Source organism: Propithecus coquereli, unplaced genomic scaffold (assembly GCF_000956105.1).
Source record: "Propithecus coquereli isolate 6110/MARCELLA unplaced genomic scaffold, Pcoq_1.0 Scaffold426, whole genome shotgun sequence".
In the NCBI taxonomy this organism is placed as follows: domain Eukaryota; kingdom Metazoa; phylum Chordata; class Mammalia; order Primates; family Indriidae; genus Propithecus; species Propithecus coquereli.
In genome coordinates this window covers 723,488-745,926 of record NW_012150019.1, presented here as the reverse complement: position 1 = coordinate 745,926, position 22,439 = coordinate 723,488, and the positions used below count along the sequence as shown (strand labels likewise).

Below are 22,439 nucleotides of genomic sequence, written 5' to 3'. Positions count from 1 at the left end.
ATTAACCAGCCAGGGAGGGGAGCTGGCCTCTGGCCAGACCGGGGAGAGAGGTGGCCTCTGGCCTCACCTGCCTACCTTCCAATCTCTGCCCCGCCCCCCCCCAGACACCAGTCTTCAGTCCAGAGGGGAATTACATTTATTCATACAACCAAAATATCAGACAGACTCAGAGCAGCAGTGGGGAGGGAGGTGGGCAGGGCTAAAGGTCCATTCACAGCCTGTAGGCCCCTCAGTGTCGTGGCTGGGGTGTGCGGGTGGTGATGGTGGGAGTGAGAGAGGGAGACTAGTTTTAATCTGTCTTGGCTGTACCCCCCTCCCCCTTTCTTCTTACTGGGAAGGAGGGTAGAGCTGGCTCTCAGGTCGTAACCTTGGGAGATTTGCCTTTTCTTGGGAGGTGGAGGCCTGAACCCTCAGACCTGCCTGGTAACTTGACTACTGGTGGTGTCCCCACAGCTCAGGACAGGGACTCCTATCTACTCCCTGAGACGGGTGCCAGGGATCCTCTTACTGCCTCAAGTGCCCATGTACTAGGGGAGGGAGTTAAATGACCATCCTACCTTGCCTATTCCCAGGGTTTGAGGACTTTCACCCCCTCCAGTTCTCAGGGAAGGTGATGAGGGTGATGAATATTGAGATTTCTGCTGGATTTTCCAGTCTCTGGTACCCTGCCGAGCAAGGGTTGAGGGCATGCAATGGGCTGCCCAGCTTTGAACCCCAGGAGTGAGGAGGGCTGGTGGGGGGCTCAAGTCTCAGCAGATGTGTGGGGGGGGCTGGGACCTTTGCTCCTCCATTCGACCCCCACCCTGAACTCTCAGCAGCAACTCCAGGAGCTCCTGCCCTCCTGGGGGGAGGGGAGGTTCTGACCGCTGGGCTTCCATCCGCTGGCACTGGAGGAGTGGAGGGAGAGGGAGAGCTTCGGTGAGGGTCTGGGACGAGGCCCTTCAGAGGAGCCAGAGTTGGAATGGGGGAGCGTATAGGAAACCTGTGATGGGGACGGGGTGACTAGGGCCTGGCGATGGGGCACATGCCTAGGGAGAAAGAGGGGTAGGGCCCAAAAGAAAACACAAGCCAAGAGACCAGGAGACCTGGGCAGGGCCTCGTGGCGTGGCGGGTGTCTCACCTGGTGACTGAGGATGGTGCTGTAGAGCTGTTCTTTGTCCTCAAGAGGCCGGGGCAGGGCAGGGGCTAGGCTTGGGGGGCTCTGTGGGGCATGGAAAGTGGCCCTCTGCTCCTCTAGGCGGCGGGATTGGGCCTCAGCCACCAGGTCCAGAAGGAGCTCAGTCTGCAGGGACAGCAGGGAGGCCGAGCGGGGCCCCAGGGCTGGGGAGATGAGGGGGCAGAACTCAGAAAAGTTGGCAGACAGGAGCTGTAGGGGGTGGGGACAAGGTTAGGTGACTAGGGACAGAGCCAAGGGAGTACAATGGGGAGTCCCATCGGGAATCTGGAGGAGGTGGGGAGGGGGCCCACAACGCAGTGAGCCTTGGTAATGGGGTTAGGATGTGGGCACCAGGGTCGGGGAGCCCACTGGGTGGGTGGGGTACCTGTGTGGCGGGTGCCCGGAGGAGGAGGGGATGGAGGAGCAGATCGCCAAGGCCGAGCAGTGGAGTTCGGAGGGGGCCAGCCTTGCTCATCCTGAGGGGAGCCCTGATGCCAAAAGACGTCCATTCCAGTCAAGCGGTGGTGGTTGAAGGGGGTGGGGTGGACAGGGGGCTAGGCCAGTGGCCCATTTCCTTTCTCTGTGTCTCTGTTCCTGCCACAGTCTGCCCAAGCCTCTGCAACTCCTTTGTGTCCACCTGTGTCACTAGGTCTCTGCCCCTAGGTCCTCTCACCTCTCTTCTCTCCCAGTGGCAGCCTTCCCCACCCAGTGCCCAGCTCACCTGTTCGCCATCCTCTTCTTCCTGGGGTCTCCCGGCCTCCATCCCCTGGAGGGGAGAAACTGATGGGGGAGGGGTGCTGGGACTTGGAAGGAGGGCCAGAACAGGTTCCTGAGCCGACTAGGGGCTGGAAGGGGTGGGGGTGAGCTGGGGGCTGGATGTCTGGGTACTGAGCAGGAAGCTGGGTTCCTGGTCAGCCCCCCCATGGGCCCCGCCCATCCCTGTCAACTTCCTCCATTCTCTTTTCCCACTCAAACAGCTCTTTTGAGCTTTCTTGCTCCCACAGAGGCTGGGGAAACTCCAGCTGCAGGAGTGGAGAGGGCTCATGGTGGGGAAGGACTCCTGGCCTTTGCATCTCCCGAGCTGCAGTAGCCCCTCAATCCTTGGCTCTGCTCCCTCCACCCCTGCCTCCCCTTCAGCTCTTTCTGTCAACACAGGAACTAGCTACACAGGAAGTGGTTTCACTCCTCGGAATCCCCCTCCCCCCAACCAGGTCCCTTCCCTCCCCAAGACCCTGATGTAGGATTTGGCCCTCCCCATCTTCCCTGAGACTTATTGGGACTGGGAGGGGCATGGTTCCAGTGGGAAGCAGAAGAGTCAGACCGTGGGACGTCAAGCTCTCAAATGTATACAGACTCTTAGCACTGGGTCCAACACATAGTAAGTATTCAATAAATATCTGTGGAATAATTATTCCTGTCCTCTAGGTATATACAGTCTATTTAGGAGACAAAATGCGCACCATATATGAGAGAACGTGCCAGGGTTCACTCTGGCAACTCAGATTACTGCAGATAAGGGGCAGGGGAAAACTTTACTTTGTTCATAAATGAGGGATATGGAAAGGGAAAAGGGAGTAGACCACCTTTCTGGCTTGGTCTTTGATCAATGTTAGTTGGGCTGGTTGGCACCGAGTAGGGAGCAGGACAGGTAGTAATTTGGGAACTCTCAATGGCAACCTGCCATGTTAGGGGGTTTACAGCTGAGTGACTTGGAGCATGAAATGTAATGGAGATCTGGTCCTGTCATTAAATGCTTTGCAGTCTTGGGCAAATAAAATCTGTGCCTCAGTTTCTGAAAGAGTAAAAGAGGGTTTTAATAGCACCTACATCATAGAGTTGATGTGAGGATTAAATGTAATAAGGCACTTGGTGCATAGTGAGTGAATGATCAATAAATGGTAGTACTTGGCCAGGCGTGGTGCTCAAGCCTGGAATCCCAGCACTTTTGGAGGCAGGAGGATCGCTTGAGGCCCATGCTTCAAGATCAGCCTGGGCAACATAGTGAGACCCCGTCTCTACAAAAAATTAAAAACAAATTAGCCAGGTGTGATGGCATGTGACTGTAGTCCTAGCTACTCAGGAGGCTGAGGCAGGATTGGTCAAAGCCCAGGAGTTTGAAGCTGCAGTGAGCTATGATTGTGCCCACTGCACTCCAGCCTGGGTAACAGAGTGAGGCCCTGTCTCAAGAAAAAAAGGTAGTATCTTTCAAAATGCCTCATGCCTCCATGTCTCAGGCTTAGCAGCATTAAAGAGGTGCCATCATATTGCTGCAAGGTGGACAAAGCTTCTTTAAGATGCTCTGTCCATCTCCATCTTCTTGACTTGAGGACTCAGGAATACCCTAAGGGGCCATAACTAAATGTCTTTGGATGAGCGACAAAGTGTATGCATGGCCTACTGTGTATATGGGTTCTGCCTGGGCTACCAGAGACTCCTGCTTTCAGATAGTACCCTAAATTGACATGGGACCCCCAAATGTATTTATTCTTGCTCTTAAACTATACTTACAGCCTTCATCCAAATGCTGCGCCTAGGGCACAAAGTTCTGACAACACTATGCAGCCATAGTGTTTTTTCCCCATTTCTCTCCCCAACCCTTCCAAAAAAAAATAACACTTCAAATCAGCTTTATTATGGGTGACAGATTTGGAGTTCTTAAAGAGACATAGTAGTGGCTAGAAGAGTGGCGCTTCATCCCTGCAGCGGAGTTTCTCTGTTGGGGGGTCGGAGGGAATGCAAGGAGTCATCAGCGGGGGTGGGGGGTAGGGAGAGCTTGGCCACATTTCAGCATCTACACAGTGCCTGGCACATAGTTAGGTGCTCAATAAATATTTGTCAGCCGTTTGTGGGCAATAAATGATAGAGGCTCCCTTTGGGAACCATATTCAGGAAAAAAACGTCTTACATCCTATCTGGCTACAGTTCTTGGCTCCAGTTTAGGGGTACTTCTCCCACTCCACTCTGTCCTCCTGTAACCTCTTACCCTTATTTTCTGAAAGAGGGACTGGGCTTGCCTCATCCCAGCATCCTAAATCCTCTTTCCAGAGCTGCAGCTTCTCCATGTGGAAGATGATGCCTGCTCCGGTGGGCATACCCTCATTTTACAAGGGAAACTAAACTTTTGGGGCTCCATCTTAAAAGCTGGAGGGCTTTCCGGAATACCTGTCATTTAAAGGTAATCATTTTAGAATTCGTCCCCCTCATGTAGCCTTCTATTTCTGACTCTCCCCTTCTAAGTTTAAAGGCATTTCTTGGCAGGCTGGGGGACCCCAAGCAACTTGAGGAGATCCCCGCTCCGGGGACGGAGTAAGGCAAGGAGGCGGGATCGGAATGTTGGAGGTGGGGCCGCAGGCTCCCAAGGCCAGCCAATCACAGGGCCAATCATCCGCTGAGGCCCTGCCCCCGCGCCCGGGGGCAACTCCGGATCTTCCTGGCATTATCGCAGGGTTGGGTCGAGGCCCCCGCATGCCCGCAGAAAACCTACGACCGCGAAGGGCCGGGCCTCCTCCTGCTGCTCCTCCCGATAGGCTCTGGCAGTGCGAATAGGCCGCGCCCCCGCGCGTGGCCCAGTCTACCGACCCGGTCCGAGCTTGCAGACAAGCTCCGCCCCCACGCGGGCCGGCTCCGGCTGACAGCGTCCGGCAGCGCGGCACAGCCCCGCCCCTTTGCGGGGGTGCGCCTCCTGACGCGGTCCGTGCGCGCCGCACAGCTCCGGCCTCGCGGCCCGGCGTAGCTTTGTGACGGACTTCGGGGGGCTCCGCCCCTTCCAGCAGCGTCAGCAGATCCCAGTGGTTCCGGAGGCGGGCGATGTCCCCCGGCGCTAGCCCAGCCTGGTCCCGTAGCTCTCGGGCTGCCCCCAGCCCCAGCAGCAGCTGAGCTACCTCCACCGCTCCTTCCCGGGCCGCCAGGAACAGCGGCGTCTGCTCCTGGACCGCAGGAAACAGCCAGGGGCCGAGGTCAGGGGAGGCCGCGCCCACAGAACTGGCCCGTTGGGCCTTCACCTACTTGACCGCCGGCCCCGCCCCTTTCAGGGGTTCCCTGTCTCTCCCGCGCCCGGTTTTTTTGTCTGTAGCCCGCTGCCCGTTCTAACCCTGCTGTCCTGGGCGTCTTTATCGGATCCAGCCTGGAGAAGGGAGCGAGCGGCTCGGGCGTTGTTCACTGCAGCGGCCCAATGCAGCGCGGTTTTTCCTGGGGACAACGTGGGAAGTTGTTACGGCGATTGGGGGCCAGACGCCTGGGTTCCGGTTTCCCACGGGTTCTGGCCTTGGGGGAAGAGCTACTCGGCACGCGGGGCCCTCAAGGGCGGGAAGCGTTGCCTTGGCGACCACCGGCCAGCAGGAAGCGTTGCCCCGGTGACGTCACCGGCGCGCGGGAGGGACAATGGGGCATTGTTCTGGGGTCGGTGGGACCCAGAGGCCACCTCCCCCCCACGAGACCTTTCCTTTCCCACAATCTCCTCTATTCCAGTTTCCTGTGGGCTGGAGCAGAGTGTATGTGTGTTGTTTAGGATGGTGGTAGAAACTCAACGCGCTCCATAGTGCCACCGCACCACGGATTTACCACCGTGACAGCAGGGCGGGAGGGAATGTCCCTCCAGTGATCCCTGTGCTGCCCCTATATTATTTTGCACGTCATCTCACAGCCCATCTGCTCAACTTCTCAATATCATAACATCACTCTCCCCCCTTCCCCCCCCCCCACATACCCCATTTATCTCTGGCCCCCACGTCTGCTCGGGCTGCAATCAATTCTTCAACCAGGTCCTCCACCGCCAGTCTAGCGGCCAGCATCAAGGGTGTAGTCCCGTCCTCTGTGCGTGCATCAACTGCAGTTTGTCTGCTGCGGAGTAAGAGCTGAGGGCACAGAGATGGCCAGTGACTCCATGGACTGTTAGCTCGTGTCTCTCACACTAAACTCCCCTCCCAATCCATATTTAGCCATCTTCCGTTTTTTCCCTTTCGGGTCCGCAATTTCACCTCAGTTTCCTCTTTGTCAAGCCTTAGGGGATGCGTCTGCCCAGCTTTACTTGTAAACTCTTCCCCCATTCCCTTTAGGGACCTCTGTGCGCTGACCTGGCAGACCTCCCGAGCATCAGCAGCCACAGCCGCGTGAAGCGGGGTGCGTCCTGCCCGGTCTGGCTGGTTGGGATTGGCTCCAGCCTCAAGGAGGCGGTGTGCAGCGGTTGGCCGGGAGAATCGTGCAGCCAGGTGTAGGGGGGTCTCCCCAGTGCCCACGGTGTGAGCCTGGGGACAGGCCCCTTCATCCAGCAGAGGTTCCCAGGGCTCAGGACTTCCCAACCATGCCCCCTGGAAGGTCCTGGACTTGACTCTCCCACAGCAAACTGCTGACATGAGTGGTGTTACTCCATCTGCGGGCGAGACATTAGTCACACGGGGGGTCACACGGGGGTCAGTCACACGGACACAACAAGGGAGAGGGGACAACACAGGGCTCAGGTAGAGTCAAAGCCTGAGGTGTCAGGAAACCAAGTTCTGGCTCTTCACTTTTTGTGGCTTTCGTAAAGTGACTTCTCTCTAAGCTTCTTTTTCCTCATCTGTAAAAGGAACCAGGAGGCCTTAACTCTAACATTCCAGGGCAGTGGCTTTCAGAAACTTGAGTCTGGATCAGCATCGCCTGGAGGGCTTGTTAAAACACAAATCGTCTAACATCTTGAATTTCTGAATCAGTAGCTCTGCAGTGGAGCCCAAGAATTTGCATTTCTAACAAATTCTCAGGTGATGCTGATTCTGCTGTCTAAGGTCTATACTTTGAGAATCATTCTTCTAAGGTCCTAAGTCTAAGATTAGTTCCTCCAGTTCTGGTATTAAAGGACTTTCTGATTCTAAAAGGGTCAAAGGAAGTTTTTTCCATTTTCTCGGTCTGGGTTGACTTATATACCAGGTCCACGAGCGTCCAGGTCAGGGGCCTCCATCTCGGATTCCTGGGGAGGAGTCAGCATGGCTGCCTGAGGGAGCTCCCCACAGCCACCGCTCAGAGGCCAGAGCTGGCACTTGGAGGGGGAGGCTGTTTCTTCAGCCTTGGGGTAAGAGCAAGGATCAGTGAAGGTCCATTTGTCCTTTCTTCCCCTCCATCACCTCCAGACCATTCTTTCCCCAGCCCTTTCACCTGGCCCACCTCTTCTCCCTCCTCAGGGCCTGAGCACATCACAACTCCATCCTCATCGACTTCTGCCTCTGGCTTGAGCGCCCTGGAAGGGGTTGGGGTGGGCAGAGGTTACGAGTAGTTATGACCAGTGGAGCCTGCAAGATTTCCAGCAGCCTCTCTACCCCTCTGTCTTCTTCCCCTGTCTTTGACTTCTGCAATCGTGTCTCTTATCTCGTGTGCTCGTAATTATGTCCATACGAAAGACTCCCTCCCTGAGCCCGGGTTCCTCCTCAATCTCACTTGAGGCCGATGCTATCCTCGCCCAGTGGAGGCCGGCGTCGGCGGGGAGCTGGCTGAGTCCGAGGCCTTCGAGTGAAACCAGGTGGCAGCCACAGGGCCCCATGCTCTCTGCGTCGGCGCCTGATGAGCTGGAGGACGAGAAGAGCCCCGAGGGCCAGGAGAATCACCCCAGCCACTGGGGAGCCCAGCACAGGCCAGGGAAGCCGGTTGGCAGGGGGCGCTGGTGGAGAGACAGAGTCACAAAGAGAGGCCATTCCTCGTCAGACTGATTACCACTGTGACACCTTTGGGCAAGTTCAGTAACCTCTCTTTGCCTCAGTTTCCTTATTTGTAAAGTGCGGATAATAATACATGTGGAGCATACCTAATGCCAAAATTCGAAATCTAAAATGCTCCAAAATCTGAAACTTTTTGAGCACTGACATGACGCTCCAAGGAAACGCTCACTGGAGAATTTAGGATTTCAGATTTCTAAGTATAAGGCAAATATTTCAAAATCTGAAAAAATCAGAAACCTGAAACCCTTCTGGTCCCAAGCACTCGAGATAAGGGATGCTCAACCAGTAGTACCTGCCTCGTGGGGCTGTTGGGAGGATTAAATGAGATAATGTAAAATGCTTATTAAGGCACAGAGTAAGCACGATGTAACAGTTACTGTCCTTTCCTGCGCTATGAAGTGTTCGATGCAGAGAACAGCAGATACTCTTGGTATAGTAGAGAAGCAACCGAGGTTTGCTGCAGGGCTGCGGCAGAGGCTAGGATAAAGGACTTAGGGAAATAAGGAAGAAGACTGCAGAACAGATGGGCCGTCAATAGATCCAGTTAGAGAAAGGGGAGTTAAGGAGAGTAAGTCCCCACAAAGAACATTTTAGATCTCAGCTGTCTTGTTTGAGTTGACCTCCGTTGGCTATTGTTGGCATGAGAGCAGGCCTGGGAGCAAAGGTCAGGGGAAATGGCAGGGGTTACCTACCAGTGCCTGTATGAGGGTGGGCAGCCAGCAGGGGTCCTGGTAATAGGGGTTCCAGGGCCCCCACTGCGGCCATTGCAGCAAGGAAGCGGAGCAGGAGACCAGGGTCCCAGGGACAGTGGGATGCTGGGTGGTCAGGGCCACAGCGGGACAAATCCACACCCATCACCACTACAAACCTGTGGGGGCGGCACACCAGAGACCCCTGTATTGGTCCTGGGCTCCCTTCCCTCCCTCTACCCTGTTAAAAACACTGGAGTCTGGCCCTCTCCTCTCCCCAGCTTCTTACCCAGCATTGAGGGAGTCTGTCTCCTTGCCCAGGGGCTGTGTTTCAGAGGCTGCTCTCTCCTGATGAGAGGGGTCCCGAGTTCCTCCTAGTTCCTCTTCAGCCCGGGCCCCAGGATAGGGGTACACCATGTTCCTGCCTTCACTGTCCTTCCTCACCCAGAGCCCCACCCTCAGAGTCAGGGACAGCATCCGGGCCAGGGCAAGCAGCTGCTGGTCCAGGGCTGGGGGGCTAAGCACCACCAGCAGGGCCAGGGAGGGCCCCCACTCTGAATCCCCATCTTCAGGCCTGCAGTCACCTCCATCCCAGCCACATTCTGCGGTGTTGCAGCCTTTCTCGCAGTGCCCATTGTGGAAGTGATCGCGGCAGTACTGGTCATAGGCTGGACTGTGGGGTGAGGAAAGAGGGACTGAGGACCTCCCAAAAATCTGATTCCCCTCTTCACCCCAGAGAGAATTCCTGACATTCCAAGCCCCTGAGGCTCTGGTTGCTAAGTGGGGGCAGCTGTGGAGCAACGGGCTTAGTCGAGCCCTGGATGGTAGTCCGGACACCTTATGTCTATTGACACCCTTGTCTCCTAAGACCATCCCCTCCCAAACCCTCCTGTCTTGCTGAAGGAGAGTCCAAGGCCCTTTTTCCTCTGCAGGGTGCTAGTTGCTAGGGGAGATACTCCATGGCAACAGGGCTTAGGTAAGGAGGCTTGAGGCCTGAGTTCCCACAACTCAGAGAGGAGCCTAGACAGAGGCCATGCCCTACATTAAATAATGATGCCATTCCATTACCCTGGGTTGAATTCTAGAGTCTTCTACTCTTACATAGCAACGGTATTAGGGTTGAAATTCCCTGGATCCTGAGGCTGTGGCTACATTGCGACTCAGAGGCATCTGTGTCCTTCCTCCCCTCACCTGTCCCCCTCCTTCCCTAGTGCTAGTGGGTTTCAGGCTCACATGCAGGCCGGAGGGGTCTCACAGTCGAAGCCATCAAACAGACACTCTTCAGAGTCACACTGTGGGTGGCACTGCCCATCCCGGAAGAGAAGCCAGCACCGGGAGTGGGAGGGACAGCCCTTCCAGGGGTCTGGGACCCCCAGAGAGCAGTCTCCTCCATCCCAGTTTCCTCCTGGGCCACTGCAGCCATCGTCACAGGCCCCATCTCCACCTCTGCCCTCACACCCCTTTGCTCCAGGCCTCTGACACCGGGGCCCTGGAGAGTTGGGAGGGCAGGAGCATCGAAAGCCTGGGCCTGTCAACCCAGGCGTCTCTGAGCAGCTGCCATTGTATAGACATGGAGATGGGGGGCCACAGCCTTGAGGAGCTGGTGGGGTCAGGCAGTCAGGGCCCCCATGGCCACTGAGGCAGGCACAGCGTGGTGGGAAGCCTGGCTTAGGGGAGGGCAGACACAGGCCTCCATGGTGGCAGTGATGGAGGCCACAGGAAGGGGCTCTGTGGCTGCAGGTGGGGCCTTCAAAACCCTGTGGAGGGGAGGGGAGATATTGCAGAAGGAACGCGTGCATCATTCTTCTCAAGCAAGAGGGCCGTACATTCTCAAATTTAAAAGGACCTCAGAGAGCATCAAGTTAATCATTTTATGGATGTTGAAACCATGTCCCATGGTACTTTCACACAATGACATGTTACACGGTGGTGAAAATGGATGAACCACAGTTGTGTGCAACAACCTGGATGAATTGTAGCATCATAGTGCAAGTTTTGGAAGACTAAACAGTTAATAGAGTTGAATGATATTATTTCTTAATCCTTGGAGGTAGGATTATATGCTTTCTTCCTCTGGAAAGGGACCAGAATAGAGGAGGAGGACATAAGTAGATGTGAGTTATTATTAATATTGTAAATCTTGGGTTAGAGTCATAGGTGTTACATTGTTAGAACAATAAAATAAAATAAAAGTATGGGCACAAACCAATGTCAGTATATCATGAACCAAGGTTTAAGATTAATCCAGTTCCATGTATCTGAGGTCTATAAACACATACACATACACATACACATACATGGTTCAAAGAACTTATCAGAGGCCATCCAGCTTGACCTTGGGGACCTGTGATTTCTGAAAATTCTATTCATGCTACCAACTGATCTTGAGTTTCCCCTGACTGCTTCTGAGAGCCACTCACCACTGTGAATTTGGGATGGCTTTTTCCAATAATTCCCACTCCAACGCTGCCCCATACTCCCCTCTAGGATTCTAACTCAGCACCCTTGCCTTTTGTCAGTGTAAGCGGCAACAGGAAAGGCAGCTTTGTAGTCACTTACCTTAGGGCAGTGGCAGGTGAAACCTGGGGGTGGTCCTGCTATAGTCTCACAGGACCCTCCATGAAAGCAGGGCTGGCTCTGGCAGGGATCTATTTCCACCTCACACCACTGGCCTGTGGTGGGGGTGAGATCAGATGTCACATACTGCTTCAATCATTGCTTCCCCCCAGCTCATTCCTGGGAGTTGGCCCAGCACTAGATGTGCAGGCCCAGGGATCCTGGGGTAGGGTGTAGAGGCAGGAGATGAACACAATGATGAGGCTGCCTCATGGTGGGGTCTGTCTGGGTCTCCATAGTCTGCTCAGCTGTGGCCCAGAGATAACTATGTACCCCACCCCAGGCCTCACCTGTGTGTCCAGGCAGACACTGGCAGTAGAAGGCATTGGCCAGAGAGTGGCAGGCTGCAGTGCCTGTGGGGTGACAGGGCTGGTCCAGACACTCGTCCACGTCCCCCTCACAGCGTAGCCCCACAAAGCCTGGTGGGCAGGCACAATGGAAGCCTCCAGGTTTGGGGGTACAGGTTCCATGGTTGTGACAGGGTTGGGACTGACAAGCATCATGTTCCTTAGAGCAGTTCTGTCCACTGTAGCCTGAGGTGCACTGCGGGCAAAGAGAGTCAGACAGGGAACTAATGGATGAGCCCAGCTCAGCACTAAAAAGAACCCAGCTCAAGACAGTCTTCCCAGGCCCCACCTTCCAGCTCAACAGCCATCCATCCATCATGGCCACATGTTGCTTAATCCTTCTATCTCAACTCCACATGATACACAATTGTTCAATAACACACAACTTAACCCTCCCCAGTTCCAAACAATCCCTATGACACATTGCCTCCAAACATAGCCCCTACCTGGGTAAAACCTCCCTCCCCTACCAAACACCCACCAGGCTGTCTCATGCTTTATCAATTAATTCATAAGCATCTATTGAATGCCTACTTTGTTCCAGGCACCATTTTAGGAATTAGGAATATGAAGAAAATTAGAACTCATTCCTGTTTCCATAAAGCTCTCAGTCAACCAGAGGAGACAGAGATGGCAAGCATTTATTGCACAATTTGTACAGATAATTTCATAAAACCCTACTAACAACTCTTTATATAGATTATCTCATTTGATTCTCACTTGACAGATAAAGAAACTGAGTCCCTGAAAGGTTAAGTGACTTGTACAAGTGACACAGCTATAAGTGGCAGAGCTGGGAGTCAATGCAGGTCTGTGATTCCATAACCAGTGCTCTCAAGCAGTTTATGATTGCTTCATGCCACTCTGCTAATGAGAGAAGGGTCATCGACAAGGTCTGTACCATGTGCTGAGTCCTTGCAAGAGGAAGACAAGCGTGCAAGAATGGAGTACCAGGATGGCTTCAAAGAGATGGAGAAAAGGGGATTCACAAAGAATCTGAGGAGTGGCCAGAGAGTGGAAGGAGCAGATGAGGGAGGTGTTTTGGAGACCTCGGGAGGAGGGAGTTTCATGAAAGAGGAAGTAAAACTGAGTCATGGGTGCACAGAGGTTCGTCACTGATCGGTATACTGCTTTTGTATATGTTTGAAAATGTTCATAATGACAGATTAAAATAAAATTAAAAAGTGAAAAGAGGGTAGGTTAAGGATCTGCATTCAGCCTTCTATCAAAAATTGTGGTTCTATAACTCAAAACAAAAATGGCCATATTTGACAAACTCACAGCTAACATCATATTGAATGGGAAGAAATTGAAAGCTTTTCCTCTAAGATCTGGAACAAGACAAGGATGCTCACTTTCACCATTTTTATTTGACACAGTACTAGAAGTCTTAGCCAGAGCAATTAGACAAGAGAAAGAAATAAAAGGCACTCAAATTGGAAAAGAAGAAGTCAAATTATCCTTGTTTGACATGATCCTATATTTAGAAAAACCTAAAGACTCCACTAAAAACAAATTCAGTAAAGTTACATGATACAAAATCAACATACAAAAATTAGTAGCATTTCTATACACCAACAGTGAACATCTGGAAGAGAAATCAAGAAAGCAATCCCATTTAAAATAGCTACAAAAAATAAAATAAAATGCCAAGGAATAAATTTAACCAAAGAAGTGAAAGAGCTCTACAATAAAAACCGTGAAATATTGATGAAAGAAATTGAAGAAGACATACAAAAATGGGAAGATATCCTATGCGCATGGATTGAAGAATTAATATTGTTAAAATGTCCATACTACCCAAAGTGATCTACAGATTCAATGCAATTCCCATAAAAATACGAATGACATTCTTCACAGAAATAGAAAAAACAATCATAAGATTCATATGGAACTGCAAAAGACCCAAATAGCCAAAGCAATCCTGACCAAAAAGAACAAAGCTAGAGGCATCACAATACCTGACTTCAAAATATACTACAAAGCTACAGTAACCCAAACAGCATGGTACTGGCATAAAAACAGACACATAGACCAATAGAACAGAATATAGAACTCAGATATAAATCCACACATTTACAGCCAACTTATTTTTGACAAAGGTGCTAAGAACATGCATCGGGGAAAGGACAGTCTCTCTCATAAATGGTGCTGGGAAAATTGGATATCCATATGAAGAAGAATGAAACTAGATCCCTGTCACCATATAAAAAAATCAACTCACAATGGATTGAAGATTTAAGTGTAAGACTTGAAACTAAGAAACTAGTAGAAGAAAACATGGGGGAAATCTTCAGGACATTGGTCTGGACAAAGATTTTTTTGGGTAAGACCTGAAAAGCACAGCCAACTAAAGCAAAAATCAATGAATTTCAATTTATATCAAGCTAAAAATCTGCACAGCAAAGGAAACAATCAACTGAGTGAAGAGAAAACCTACAGAATGGGAGAAAATATTTGCAAAGTATCCATCCAAAAAGGGACTAATAAACAGCATATATAAGGAAGTCAAACAACTCAATAAGAAAAAACCCAAATAATCCAATTTTAAAAATGTGCAAATGATCCGAATAGACATTTCTCAAAAAAAGACATACAGGCTGGGCATGCTGGTTTATGCCTGTAATCCTAGCACTCTGGGAGGCTGAGGCAGGAGGATTGCTTGAGGCCAGGAGTTCAAGACCAGCCTGAGCAACAGAGTGAGATCCTGTTTCTACAAAAAATAGAAAAATTAGCCAGGTATGGTGGGGTGCACCTGTAGTCCCAGCTACTCAGGAGGCTGAAGCAGGAGTTTGAAGTTGCAGTGAGCTATGATGATGCCACTGCACTCTAGCCTGGGAAACAGAGTGAGACCGTATTTCAAACAAACAAACAAACAAACAAACAAGAAGATGCTGGTGAGGCTACAGAGAAAGGGAAACCCTTGAATACCATTGATGGGAATGTATAATTAGTACAGCCACTGTGGAAAACAGCATGAAGGTTCCTCAAAAAACTAAAAATAGATCTATCGTATGATCCAGCAGTGTCACTACTGGGTATATATCTATATATCCAAAGGAAAAGAAATCAGTATATTGAAGCGATATCTACACCCCCACGTTTATTGCAGCACTCTTCGCAATAGCCAAGATATGGAATCAACCTAAGTGCCATCAATGGATAAATGGATAAATGAATAAAGAAAATGTGGTATATATACACCATGGAATATTTTTCAGTCATAAAAAAGAATGAAATACTGTCACTTGTAGCAACATAGATAGAATTAGAGGTCATTATTTTAAGTGAAATAAGGCAGATACAGAAAGACAAATGTTGTATGTTCTGACTCATATGTAGGAACTAAAAAAGTTGATCTCATGAAGGTAGGGAGTAGAATGATAGTTAGCAGAGGCTGGGAAGGGTAGGAGATTGGGGGGATGAAGAGAAATTGGTTAATGCAGCAGTCGCGAACATTTTTGTCACCAGGGACTTGTTTCATGGAAGGCAATTTTTCTATGGACTGGGGTTGGGTTGGGAGGATGGTTTCAAGATAACTCAAGCGCATTACATTTGTTGTGCACTTTATTTCTATTATTATTACATTGTCACTTGCCACTCACCGATAGGGTTTTGATATGAGTCTGCAAGTAATTGATTTATTATGATCTCTGTGCAGTCAAACCTCTCTGCTAATGATAATCTGTATTTACAGCTGCTCCCCAGCGCTAGCATCACCGGCCTCAGCTCCATCTCAGATCATCAGATGTTAGATTCTCATAAGGAGTGTGCAATCTAGATCCCTTGCATCTGTAGTTTACAGTAGAGTTTGTGCTCCTATGAGAATCTAATGCTGCCGCTGATCTAACAGGAGGTGCAGCTCAGGCAGTGATGTGAGTGATGGGGAGTGGCTGTAAATACAGATGAAGCATCACTTGCTTGCCCTCTGCTCACCTCCTGCTGTGTGGCCTAGTTCCTAACAGGCCATGGACCAGTACTGTACCAGTCCAGGGCCCGGGCATTGGGGACCGCAGGGTTAATGGATACAAAATTAGAGTCAGATAGAAGGAATAAATTTTAGTGTTGGATAGCAGAGTAGGATGACTATAGTTAATAATTTATTGTCTATTTCAAAATAACTAGAAGATTTGGAATGTTTCCAACATAAATGATAAATGTTCAAAGTGCTGAGCGCAGTGGTTCATGCCTATAATCCTAGCACTTGGGAAGGCTGAGGTGTGAGGATCTCTTGAGGCCAGAAGTTTGAGACCGGCCTGGGCAATAGTGAGACCCTATCTCTACAAGAAATAGAAAAATTAGCTGGGAGTGGTGGCACACATCTGTAGTCCCAGCTACTTGGGGGTGCTGAGGCAGGAGAATTGCTTGAGCCCAGGAGTTTGAGGTTGCAGTGAGCTGTGATGATGCCACTGCACTGTAGCCCAGGTGATGGAGTGAGACCCTGTCTCAAAAAAAAAAAAGTTTGAGGTGATGCATATCCTAAACACCTTGATTTTATCCTTACACATTGTATGCATGTATCAAAATATCACACCGTGCTCCATAAATATGTACAATTATTATATATCAATAAAAAAGAGAAAAGAAAGTGGCAACTACTAAAAAAAGAGTTGTGGTCTGAGCACAGGAATCAGGCTGCTCAGACTTGAATGCCAGCTTTGCCTCTCCTGGCTAAGTGACCTGGACCACAAGCGAGAGGCCCTCACTCTGCAGACCCCAATGCCTGGGCTGTGGCCCAGTCCTGGTCCGCATCCTGTTAGGAACTGGGCCACACAAGTGAGCGAGGCTTCAGCTGCTCCCCATCACTCGCGTCACCGCCTGAGCTCCGCCTTCTGTCAGATCAGTGGCAACATTAGATTCTCATAGGAGCGCAAACCCCACTGTAAACTGTGCATGCGAGGGATCTAGGTTGTGGCTCCTTATGAGAATCTAATGCCTGATGGTCTGAGGTGGAGCTGAGGCGGTGATGCTAACACTGGGGAGCGGCTGTAAATACAGATTATCAGTAGCAGAGATGTTTGTATAATTATTTCATTATATATCACAATGTAATCATGATAGAAATAAAGTGCACGATAAATGTAAGGCACTTGAATCATCCTGAAACCATCCCCCTCACCCCGGTCTGTGGAAAAATTGTCTTCCATGAAACCCGTCCCTGGTGCCAAAAAGGTTGAGGACCGCTGCCCTGACTCATCCTGGAGAGAAATTAGGGACGTCTTCTGAGGAAGATGCCTCCTGGGCACCATCCAGTGGAAGAAGGGTTGGGAAGGCCATTCCAGGCAGTGGCAGCAGCAGGTTAAAGGCTGAGAGGCAAGAATCAGTGTGGGATGTAGGAAAGCCAGCAGCAGTTTTGTGTTGCCAGAGCAGAGTAGGAAAATGGGGTGGGGAGAGATGAGGCCCGAGAGGCAGGTAAGGCTGGGTCATGCGGGGCCTTGGACTTTATTGTGAAAGCGGCAGGCAGCCACTGAAGGGTGTTCAGCAGGGGAGTGGCAGGTCAGCTTAACATTTTCAGTAGAGTGCCTTGGTGGGCGGGTAAAGGCTGAACCTATGGGAGGACAAGTTTGGAGGCGGGGACCGTAGTCAGGAGGCTGATGCCGGTATCTAGGAGGAATGCAACGAAGGTCCAGACTGAGGCAGTGGGGCAAAGGGGAAAGGGGAAAGGACAAAGTTGAGAAATATTCAGGAGGTAAAGTGGCACGGCCTGCTGGTTAGTTGGATGTGTGGGGTAAAGGAAAGGGAGGAGAAATGGGAGCACTGCGTCCCCTCCATCTCTGCCGTCTCCCACATCCAGCGCACCCTTCCCTTCCTTCCCTCTCTCCTCTAGGCTCTCTTACCTGGCAGATATACCCATCGGGCTGGGCCACACAGGTAGCCCCATGCTGGCACGGCCTGGACTCACATGGGTTCACGTTATCCTGGCACGAGCTGCCTTGGAACCCAGGAGGGCAGTGGCAGAAATAGGAGGAGCCGCTGTCAACGCAGAGGCCTCCATTCTGGCAAAGGGCAGAGACCTCTACGCCTGGGGAGAGAGACAAACAGTGGCATGAAAGAGTGTTCAGGGGCCCCAGACACTGAGCATAGAAGCCTTTCCTTGGGGGCCACCAATCCTGGGTGGAGGCCACTCTGAGCCTCTGGAGTTAATGAGTCCTGACACTGAAGAAGCTGAAATATCAAGTTTCCCTTCCCACCTTTTCTGCCGGAATATGGGCGAGATAATTCTTAAGCTCATCAGAGTGATAAAAGCAACAGTTTTCTTGGCTTAAAACAAGTCATAATCAAGAAAGAATTCAAGGGACACTTCGGGTGAGGACACGTGGCTTAAGTCTGTCCCCCGAATTTCGCATCCTCTTTGATGTTCTCTCGCTGTGATTCTCATCGACCATCCCCGAATTCCACAATAGTCTCTTTCCTGAGCTTTTCTCATAAAACTTTATTTGAATGAGGGGGTATTCTTTTACCAGGGGGTTGGTGTAACATCAAGGTGTGTGGGCTGGGGTGAAATGTGTTGAGTGTTAAGTGTGGTCCCCTCTGGTTGAATTATGATGGTCAGGATGGAGTTGAGTTGCTCCAAGTTGTGTCCCTGGTGGTTGTGTTAGCCTCTACTTGTTGGCTGGGCTGGTTGGTGTTGCTGGAGTTGTTCTGACTGCGGTGACGGGAGCTGAACTGTGTTGGGCTGTCCTGGGAGTTGAACTGTAGAACTAATGGTGTGTTTGGTCAGTGTGGTTTTGGCTCTCGGGTAGGTGTTGTGGCCAAAGGCTGTATGGATGCCCTCAGGGGTGGGGCGGGGAGAACGCCCTTTTCCTTCCTCTGCTCTGCAGTGCTTGGGTTGGTACCTTGGCTCAGCGCAGCCTTCTGGCAGGAGACAGCGGAAGGTTGCAGAGAGGCCCGGTCCATCCCTGGAGGCACAGGCACTGGAAGGAGGGCCCCGTCTGGAGGCAGTGGGAAGTGAGCGGACAGGGCTTCTGGGCACATAAGTCCAGCAGAGTCTGAGCACGAGGCAGGACAGAGCATCAGGTTCCCAGGCCCAGAGATGGTCTCCTGCCAACTCCAGCTCCTCCGAATCCCTTACCTCTAAAACCCTCTCCTGAATGCTGTGGGACCAGGTGACCCTCCCCGATTTCCTTTCCAGAACAGCTCCCGGGATTGGAAATCCGTTCAGTCCTTCCTTCTTCAGTCCACACAAACCTCAAGCTAGACCCCAACTCCTAGACCTCCATGCCTCCTCTTCCTGCAGATACTTCTCCCAAGCTTCCTGGCTGCCCACCTTTTCGTTCCCGAGACCCCCCTCACTAGAACTCTCCAGTTCCCTCCCTCTTCAGCACACCTGGCTCAACGCCCCTCACCTGGCAGCTGCCTCCTGTGTAGCCAGGGGGGCAGAGGCAGCGGGGACCCTGAGGGCTCTCTTGGCAGGTTGCTCCATTCCTACAGGGGCTGGACAAGACAGAGACAGGGTCCAGTAGGAAGAAGTTCTTGGAGCCAGGGAGGGTGTGCGATGTGGGAGGAGGCAAGCGCTGGGGAGCTGGCAGACTGGGAGGCAGCCTGCGGCACAAGGGAGGGGCGGTGGGAAGGCTGGGGGCCTCCGTCCCTTCCAGGGGTCTTTGTGCCCTGCTCACCTGTCTGCACAGCCGGGGCGGATCCTTCCCTCACAGCGTGGGCCCTGGAAGCCCGCAGCACAGAGGCAGGAGGGGGAGCCAGGCCTGTTCACACAGGTTCCCCCATTGAGGCAGGGGGCTGGAGAGAGGAGGCCGTGAGGGTTTGGGTTCCTTGCCTGTAGCCTGGCGTGTGACCCCAGCCACACCGCACACAGGACATACACCCCCCACCTAAACAACAGCTCTCTGCCATCCAATTAATTTTTAAAAATTATGGCACGAACGCACCCTGCCCATTTCCTCCACCCCCTGGGGCCCAGCCCAGGACACAGGGAGCACTCACCAGACGCACAGTGGTCAGTGCTGGCTTGGCAGCGGGGCCCGGTGTGGCCTGGGGGGCAGGTGCAGTGGTAGCCCCCAGGGCTGGGGCTGCAGGAGCCGCCATTGAGACAGGGCCCTGAGTGACAAGCTGTCACCTCCTCGCTACAGGTGGGCCCTGAGGGAAACAGGTGGGGTCGAGAACGGGGATGCTCCTTCTCTCCCTCCACTCCCTCTTCTTCTCTCTCCCTTCCCTTCCTCATCCCTGCCCGGTTGTTCTCCCCCATCCAGCCTCTTTTCTCACCACCTCCTCCCGCACATCATGCGTGTCCCCTGCAGCCCATGCCCAGTTCTCCATGGTGGTGACTGAGATGCACAGCCCACGGTCACATGCCTTGCCCTTGATTTAGCGGGTGACCAGCCCCGGGTGTATATGGCTTAGGGAGAGCCTCACCTGTGTAGCTCGTGGGGCAGGTGCAGTTGTAGCCAGAGGGCTGGGGGGAGCAGGTCCCCCCATGGGCACAGGGTGTGGAGATGCAGCCCCCCAGTTCTGCCTCACACTCGGGTCCCGTCCAACCCACGTCACACACACATGACGATCTGGTCATAAAGAGAAAGGGGAGGGTTTTTCTCTTCTAGTGTATTCTCCCGCCTGCCCATTGGCCGGACCCCTGTGATCTCCTTATTTTTGGTCCTGAGACTCTGGCCTCTCTCTTCAGTGACTCTGCTCTAGGCATCACCCTCTTCCCCGCCCTGCCACCACTCGTGATCTCCAGCTCGAAACGTGTATAGATTCATTCCTTCGGTAACTCGCCTGTTGTCTGTCTTTCCCCACTAGCATGAATGCTCGGGAGAGCAGTCGCTTTGTCTCTTTTGCTCTGTGCTGTTCCCCAGGGCCTGGAACAGTAGCCGCACAAAGCAGGTGCTCCGTAGGTATTAGTGTTTGTCTAACCATCGGTGAACTGGCCCTGGGATTTAGTGCTGCTCCTTCCGTCTGAGCCCTGGTCCTCTGTTCCCACGTTACTTATGGACTCTGCCCTCCTTGGACAACGCTCACCAGGTGAGCCCTCCCATCGTCCTGCCCGGAGAACTTTGCCATCTCCTTCCTGTTCCCCATCGGTCACTTCGCACAGACCCACACCTGGCTGTCTGTCTTCTCCTGCCCTAGCTGGGGAGAGCCCAGAGGGGGGGGCAAATGGGGAGGCCCTGGGAGAGGTCACCTCTGGCAGTGTCCGTGGTGGCAGGTGCAGTTGTCCTCAGTGGGGGCGCAGCCAGGGCTTCCATCAGGGCAGAGGCAGTGGACCTTGTCCGTCTGATCCTGGCATGTCTGCTTGGGCTGGCACAGGTTTGGGGCACACAGGGGAACCTCACAGAGCTGGCCTGGGGCGGAGAGATGGGTCAGAGAGAAAACAGGGCCCTCCACGTCTTTGGTGGGGCCAAAGGCCACTTCTTATGCATGACTTGCTCACTCCCCACGAGCCTGTGCTTCAGTGGCTCCCTATTGCCTCAGAGGGGGCTGTCTGACTTCCTCGGAATCATGCCCGGGGGCCCGCATGGCATGACTTTTGTACAACTGCTGTGTTTCTCGTCTTTGCCCCGTTGTACTCTAAACTCCGGGTCTCTTACAGTTCCTTAAATAGGGCGTGCTTTTCTTCCTTTCGTGCTCGTGTGTTATCTCCAGCTAAGACACACCAGCTGGCATTCTATCTAGACTTCTTTTTTAAAACTGTTTATTAAAGACAGAGTCTTGCTATATTGCCCAGGCTGGTTTCAAACTTCTGGACCCAAGTGACCCTCCTGCCTCAGCCTCCTGAGTAGCGAGGACCACAGGTATGTGCCACCACAGCCCTATCTGGCATTCTGTTTAGACAGACTCTGACTCATCTCTCAAGACTCATCTCAGCCATCGTCTCCTCCATGAGGTCTTCCCGTCTTTAGTGTGGGTTGGCTGGTACTTTGTGCTTCTGTAGGCTCCTGTGATTTCCTCTCTCAGAGCTCCTGCCCGGGCCATAATCAACAGGGAACTTACTGGTCTCTCTGCATTAGGTTTAAAGCCACTGGAATATGGCAGCTCTCTTCCTCAACTTTGCATCTGTGTCTGGCATTGTAGACAATAAATGCTTGGTAAATAAGCATCTAAATGGCTTCTCTTTGAGCCTATTGTCTGCTTCTGAGCCCGAAGCACACCATTTATGGTGGGCCCAATGCGGGCCCTACAATAACACCTCTTCTTGCCCTTGGTTGTATAGTTGTTCAGGTTTTGCACTGAATATCTTTAAAGGATACCATTCGCATTCTATCTTACATCCCAATCATTAAACACCCACCAATGACCTCTACCCCGCCCCAATTGGACTCAAATATCCTGCTAGTCTTTTCCCATACCTCCCTTGCTGACCTGTGAAGCCAGAGGGGCAGAGGCAAAAGAAGGCCCCTGGGAGATCAAGGCAGCTAGCTCCAACGGGGCACGGGCCACTCAGACATTTGTCCACCTCCGTCTGACAGCGTGGCCCTTCAAAGCCTGTGGCACAGCGGGAGGGTCAGAGACCTGCACAGATGTCTGCCCCTGTCCCCATCCTCCCCTCCAGTGTCTGAGCTCAGCTTACCTGGAAGACACTCGCAGTGGAAGGCTCCAGGCTGGTCCTGGCACTGCCCACCGTTGGCGCAGGGAGAGCTCTCGCACTCGTTGATGTCCTCCTCACACTGGGTGCCGGTGAATCCTGGTGGGGCAGGGAGTGGGTGGGGAGAGAAGGCCAAGGTCATTGAGGGAGACACATCATAGCCCTTCCCCTTGCCAGGAGAGGTAAACTTGTAGGACTTCTCAGAGAAGACACCTGGGGCAGGTGGACATGGGGTGAAAGTGATGCAGGAAAGGTGAGGCTCAGCCACCTGCTGGCTGTGTGACTTTGGGCAAGCCACTCAACCTCTCTAGGCTCCAGTTTCCTATTCTTTTATTATTATTATTATTATTTTTTGAGACAGAGTCTTGCTCTGTTGCCCGGGCTAGAGTGCCGTGGCGTCAGCCTAGCTCACAG

The 22,439-nt window shown here is 52.3% G+C and overlaps 2 protein-coding genes across 4 annotated transcripts in view; both read right to left on the bottom strand.

The window, feature by feature from the left end:
* Positions 1 to 148: 148 nt before the first annotated feature.
* GPSM3 (G-protein signaling modulator 3) lies at positions 149 to 2,309 on the bottom strand. Of its 3 annotated transcripts, none has more exons than XM_012653647.1 (4): positions 1,878 to 2,309; positions 1,542 to 1,644; positions 1,121 to 1,320; positions 149 to 887 (listed from the first exon to the last, which is right to left on the bottom strand). In XM_012653647.1, the coding sequence occupies exons 1-4, from the start codon at positions 1,917 to 1,919 to the stop codon at positions 750 to 752; spliced, it is 483 nt and encodes a 160-aa protein (XP_012509101.1). In that variant the 5' UTR covers positions 1,920 to 2,309; the 3' UTR covers positions 149 to 749. The 3 variants fall into 3 exon arrangements, with proteins under 3 accessions (XP_012509101.1, XP_012509103.1, XP_012509102.1); XM_012653649.1 differs by having other exon boundaries at positions 1,121 to 1,366; positions 1,878 to 2,039; XM_012653648.1 differs by having other exon boundaries at positions 149 to 665; positions 1,878 to 1,994.
* Positions 2,310 to 3,816: 1,507 nt separating this feature from the next.
* Positions 3,817 to 22,439, bottom strand: part of NOTCH4 (notch 4) — a 26,509-nt gene continuing 7,886 nt past the window's right edge. The window contains 22 exon segments of the mRNA XM_012653646.1: positions 3,817 to 5,082; positions 5,247 to 5,344; positions 5,862 to 6,009; positions 6,229 to 6,524; positions 7,055 to 7,193; positions 7,292 to 7,364; positions 7,562 to 7,781; positions 8,532 to 8,707; positions 8,818 to 9,201; positions 9,762 to 10,285; positions 11,088 to 11,200; positions 11,435 to 11,687; positions 17,329 to 17,513; positions 18,328 to 18,357; positions 18,360 to 18,480; positions 18,838 to 18,925; positions 19,108 to 19,225; positions 19,430 to 19,582; positions 19,859 to 20,004; positions 20,625 to 20,784; positions 21,803 to 21,925; positions 22,011 to 22,124. Coding sequence (XP_012509100.1) covers positions 4,369 to 5,082; positions 5,247 to 5,344; positions 5,862 to 6,009; positions 6,229 to 6,524; positions 7,055 to 7,193; positions 7,292 to 7,364; positions 7,562 to 7,781; positions 8,532 to 8,707; positions 8,818 to 9,201; positions 9,762 to 10,285; positions 11,088 to 11,200; positions 11,435 to 11,687; positions 17,329 to 17,513; positions 18,328 to 18,357; positions 18,360 to 18,480; positions 18,838 to 18,925; positions 19,108 to 19,225; positions 19,430 to 19,582; positions 19,859 to 20,004; positions 20,625 to 20,784; positions 21,803 to 21,925; positions 22,011 to 22,124 — 4,376 coding nt within the window. The 3' untranslated portion in view covers positions 3,817 to 4,368.